This window comes from Chaetodon auriga, chromosome 13 (assembly GCF_051107435.1).
Source record: "Chaetodon auriga isolate fChaAug3 chromosome 13, fChaAug3.hap1, whole genome shotgun sequence".
Lineage (NCBI taxonomy): Eukaryota > Metazoa > Chordata > Actinopteri > Chaetodontiformes > Chaetodontidae > Chaetodon > Chaetodon auriga.
Genome location: NC_135086.1, coordinates 1,085,625 through 1,090,624, shown reverse-complemented (window position 1 = coordinate 1,090,624; position 5,000 = coordinate 1,085,625). Strand labels below are relative to the sequence as shown.

Below are 5,000 nucleotides of genomic sequence, written 5' to 3'. Positions count from 1 at the left end.
TATTTTCACATCACAGCCATCAGCAGAAACGTGTCGTCTTAACTCTGTGCGTTGGAGAAAATACCAAAAATGTAGCTTTAAGATGGAGAACGGAGTCAGGACTGAGTCCCAGCATCTATTTATAAATCCTTCAGTCGGTCTGAACAGAGACGTTAGTTTCAAACAGCCAGTAAAGACTCCTGTAATGTGTAAATGTGCAGTGAGGAAACATCTGCAGCTCTGTCCAATCAGAGCAGTCAGTCACATCAACAGGAAGCCACTGTAGCATCACAAGCTAGCATGACTTCCAAAAATGTCAGTTTTAGAGGCTCAAAGCTGAATCTCTGTAACTGGATATTAGTTTTCTTTCCGTGTTCATACATGGAGAAATGTGCGTTTCAGAGTCAGCTGTTCTCCAGATTACCTCTAACCGGGTCAGATATTAGCATGCTAATGTTAGCTTTGTCAGTTGGTTCAAGAACCAGTTTCAACCTGTGATGATAAAACTACGCGCAGTGAACACTGATGTTAGCATGAAGCTAAGTCTGAACTGAAAAACAGCTGCTGTAAGTACAAGGTTTATGAAGACGAGCACGAAGCTCTCAGTCGTCTCTGCCGGGCGGAGGGAGGACGGTGCAGTTATAAGGTGAAGATAACAGAAAAAGCTGCGACCACAATTTAAACTTTGACATCAAACAGGCTTGAGCGTTCGTCGTGGTGCGATATGATCTCTGTTAAAGCAGCTCCGTTATAACTCACGTCCACTGACAAAACGTGGCGTGACACCTTGTTTCAGCTGGAAGCTGAAGGAGGCAGTCGGGCTGTGGGCAGGAGCTCCCACAGCAGAAAACACCCAGTTCATTAAAGCCTCGTCTTCAAATGTGAATGAGACGACAGCAGACAGACTTACCCGTCGTTATTAACATCAGAAGCAGCCACCGAGTGTCCGAAGTAGGCAGCCATCTGCAGGAGAGAGGAGAGCTTATAGAGGAGGTCTGAGGGGGAGCTCATCACAGAGCACAGAGCATGACAACATCACACTGCATCACTGCTAAAGGACAGACATCAGACACATGAGGAGGAGGAGGAGGAGGAGGAGGAGGAGGAGGAGGAGGACGGGTTGACACACAGCCAGCCATTCAAAGCTACCAGATGCTTGGAGAGTATTAGAGCACTGGGTGAAAACCGTGTGCTGACAGCAGAATAAAGACTTCCTGTGACTGAACACAGACGACCTGCAGCCTTTCATTAACTCATTACAGCTTTATGTTCGGCTCTGGGCTCCTCGTGACGCTGCAGCGGAGGTTCAGCCGCAGTGATCACAGCAGCCGTCATCAGGCTCCACCGAGCTCTTACTTATCTCTGTGTGGCGTGTCGTGAGTCGTCGCTTCATCAAATTACAACCACCTGAAAACCCTTCACCTCACGCTGTCCGCCAGCGGCCTCGAAACTGACTAAACCCTGGAGGTCCCTCTGAGTCAGCATGTGGTTTGTCTGCTCAGGGCTCCTGTAGAAACATGGCGCCTCACTCTATGGTAACAGTCTGAATGACCCTCTGAATCCTCCACGACGGACCTTTAAACGACGCTGCAGCGAGCGAAGACACGTGTTGTGTTTTAAAGGAGAGAGAACACAGCAACACTCAGCTTTTTGTCTGTTTGCAGTGAACAAATCAACCTTCAGACAGAGACGGAGACATTCAGAGACGTCTGCAAAGTGACGGAGGGACAGGAAACAGATGAAGGAGAGGCTGCTGGCTTCAGAGGACCACTTATGGAGGACAGACAGGAAGTGAGGAGGAGCTCATTAAAGTCTGCGTCTCAACGACAACGTGTGGGACACTGAGGGAGACGTGTGCGATGTTCTACGTTCTGGCTTCAGTTCTGTGTTTACAGACTGTTCTGTACCTTTAAGAACTCCAACAAAAACGTTAGAAAGGAGAAGAGACTTTCAGGAAGTGCAGAAGAAAACAACGACGATTCTTCTGTGTCTGAGTTTTTTGGACGTCCGTGTCTCCGTATGTCCGTCTGTGCGGCTCACCTGGGTCCCTGTGAAGTTGACCATGGACTCCATGTTGATGCCGTTGAAGATGTTCACCTGAGACATCAAACACACACATCAAACCACTTCACGGTGTGTGTGTGTGTGTGTGTGTGTGTGTGTGTGTGTGTGTGCACCTCTAACACTTACGTAGCCCAGTGCCTTCTCCCCACGAGGGACTCCAGTCACATAATCTGTGGACATGAGAGGACACAGTTGACTACCAGCTGCATCAAGTCTTGTTTTCGGTGAATCGTTTGTTTTCTAAAATGCAGAAAACTGAAATTTCTACTTTAATTATTTTATCTGACCAACAAACAGTGTTTTTTAATAAACTTTAAAGATAAAACAAGCCGCAGACTCGTCTTCTGTCGACTGAGCTGCAGCTCTGCACCTGACGCATCCCATAATGATCAGAATAATCGACAGACGAAGCGGCGGGGTGGTCTCTCACCTTCTTTGCCGTCGTCGTTGAAGTCTCCGACCGTCACCGAGTATCCTGACGAGCAGAGACGCAGGTTCAGTGAGCGAAGCTACAGAACGAGTGGACGGACGTGTGCCGCACAGGTCAAAGGTCACAGCTAGCTTCAACTGTGGACACAGCTGCTCAGAACATGAAGTCTAAACTCCTCTGTGGTTTCACGATGGCGCCTCCTCCTCTTTGTCTTCCATCAATCTGTTTTGTCCTCTTTGTGATTTTTGAGCTTTCAGCTCGTCTTCAATCTGCTGAGTCATGTTTTACTTTGGGAAGACCTTCAAAAACTACCTGGACATAACAATCACCATGGTGACATGACCTGCTGTGCTCGTTTAGTTTCATAAACATGGCTGACATTAACACGAGGAAGAGGAGGAGGAGACGTGCTTCAATTAACGACCTGCAGAACAGACTCAGAGCGCCGTTTAAACAGTCATCGAATCAAAGGAAGGTGTGTGTGTGTGTGTGTGTGTGTGTGTGTGTGTGTGTGTGCGTGCCCATGGTTACCGAGGTAACTGTCATCATACTGAGCGCTGGCTGACTTGGTGGCGTGGGTGTTTGCATACGATGTGATGTACTTTTTATCAAACCGGGCGAAAATCTCTGAGACGTCATCAGAAATCAGCTGGCCTGAGGAGAGAAGAAGAGAACGTCAGAGAACAGGGCAGAGCAGAAGAGAAGAAGAAAAGGAGAAGAAGAGAAGAAGAAGAGGACAAGAGAGAACAGAAAAGAAGAAGAAAAGAATAAGATGAGAAGAAGAACAACAAGAAAAGAAGAAGAAAAGAAGAGGGGAACAACAGTGAACGGAGAGATGAGAGAAAAATGAGAGAAGAAGTGAAAAACCCCAAACAGAAATGGGAACAAGAGAAGGACAGAGCAGAGATGGTTGGAGAACAATAGGAGGCGGAAGAACAGAGCAGAGCATGAGAAAGAAGAGAAAGAGAACAAGTGATTTTATTTTTGTTTACAAGCTGGTTTAGAAAAACACACACAGGCTGTAATTAGAGGAACCACACAGTGTTAACAACGGCCTAATCACAAACAGAGGTGTGTGTGTGTGTGTGTGTGTGTGTGTGTGTGGTTGGCTGTGTAGTTGTGAGTGTTGACTCAACAGGAAACAATAATTAGGCTAACACACCCCAGGAGGAGCCTCACCATGGAGAGAGAGAAAACATGGCACCGACTCAGCGCTCAGGATGTGTTCTGTCACACCCTCCAACGACTAGACAAACATGGCTTACAACACACACACACACACACACACACACACACACACACACACACACCGTCTGAACCCTCACCTGCCTGCTCTTCACCTGCTTATTAAACTCTTAAGATGGTCAGACAGTCGAACTGTCTCCATTAACAGTCTGCTACAATAGCTGTTAGCTGTGCCTGTTAGCCACTCCTGTTAGCCACTCCTGTTAGTGGCTCCTGTTAGCAGGTCTGTTAGCTGCACCTGTTAGCAGCTACTGTTAGCAACTTCTGTTAGCAGCTCCTGTTAGTCGCTCTGTTAGCAGTGCCTGTTAGCAGCTCTGTTAGCTGCACCTGTTAGCAGCTACTGTTAGCAACTTCTGTTAGCAGTGCCTGTTAGCCGCTCTGTTAGCTGCGCCTGTTAGCAGCTCCTGTTAGCGGCTCCAGTTAGCCATTCCTGTCAACTGCATCTGTTAGCCGCTCCTGTTAGCTGCGGGCCCACAGATGTACAGACTGTTATCATGCGAGTGCTCTGATCCTATACGTGAGCGAGTTCTGCAGTGAGGAGGAGTGTCTTGTTGGAATCAGATTGATGGACGTGTCTTTTTGTGTGGACTTGTGAGATAATGACAGGCTAAGTCCCACTGAAGGCCTCACACCCAGCTTCTTTGTTTCGGTTAAAACAAACCCTGCTTCATTCGCCAGCTTAGTGCGGTTCGCCTGGGCTGGTGTGACAGCCGTCAACCATTCCCCGTTCAGACCCCGACCGCTTTAAAGGGGGGTCTTAGTCCACAGAAAGACAGAAAAACAAACAAACCCACCACAGGACTGTGGGAACAGATGAGCTTTGACTGGCCTCACGTCCATCTGCTGTTCAGGAGCAGATCCTCTGATGTCTGTGTTAGCAGAACTTCATGTCAAAGCTAATCATTTGTGTTCATGAGCTGTGAGAGGACAACACCACCCTCAGCCTGATGTTCTCTCAACCAGTGGACGACTGGACTGGACTGTTTGTTAGCATTAGCTCGTGTGCTCTTTGCTCTTCTCTGCTCTGTCTGCTGGACGTGAATCACAGGTCTTTCACCTCATTTCTTTGTGCTCATTGTTAGCTTGAAGCTACGACTCCTCGTGGAGTCTTTTCTCAGACAGACGTCTTTTCTTCTGCTCGCTCAGGTTGACGTTTCTTTGTCGTTCGTGGAACATCAGAGGAGCTTTTATTAGATCTACTGAAGACAGTGAAGAACGAGACGCTTCGTGCGGCTGACGCTTTTAGACGTCCGATGGTTTGATCTCAGCCAGTCTGTCGGTG

General features: G+C 47.9%; 1 protein-coding gene across 2 annotated transcripts in view; it reads right to left on the bottom strand.

Moving 5' to 3' along the window:
• Positions 1–5,000, bottom strand: part of itgav (integrin, alpha V) — a 28,643-nt gene that overhangs the window by 12,876 nt on the left and 10,767 nt on the right. For both annotated transcript variants that reach the window (XM_076747640.1, XM_076747642.1), the window contains exons 7-11: positions 3,005–3,127; positions 2,474–2,518; positions 2,170–2,213; positions 2,020–2,076; positions 890–942 (exon numbers count right to left, since the gene is read on the bottom strand). In XM_076747640.1, the coding sequence (XP_076603755.1) occupies positions 890–942; positions 2,020–2,076; positions 2,170–2,213; positions 2,474–2,518; positions 3,005–3,127 (322 nt within the window). The remainder of the gene's footprint in view (positions 1–889; positions 943–2,019; positions 2,077–2,169; positions 2,214–2,473; positions 2,519–3,004; positions 3,128–5,000) is intronic.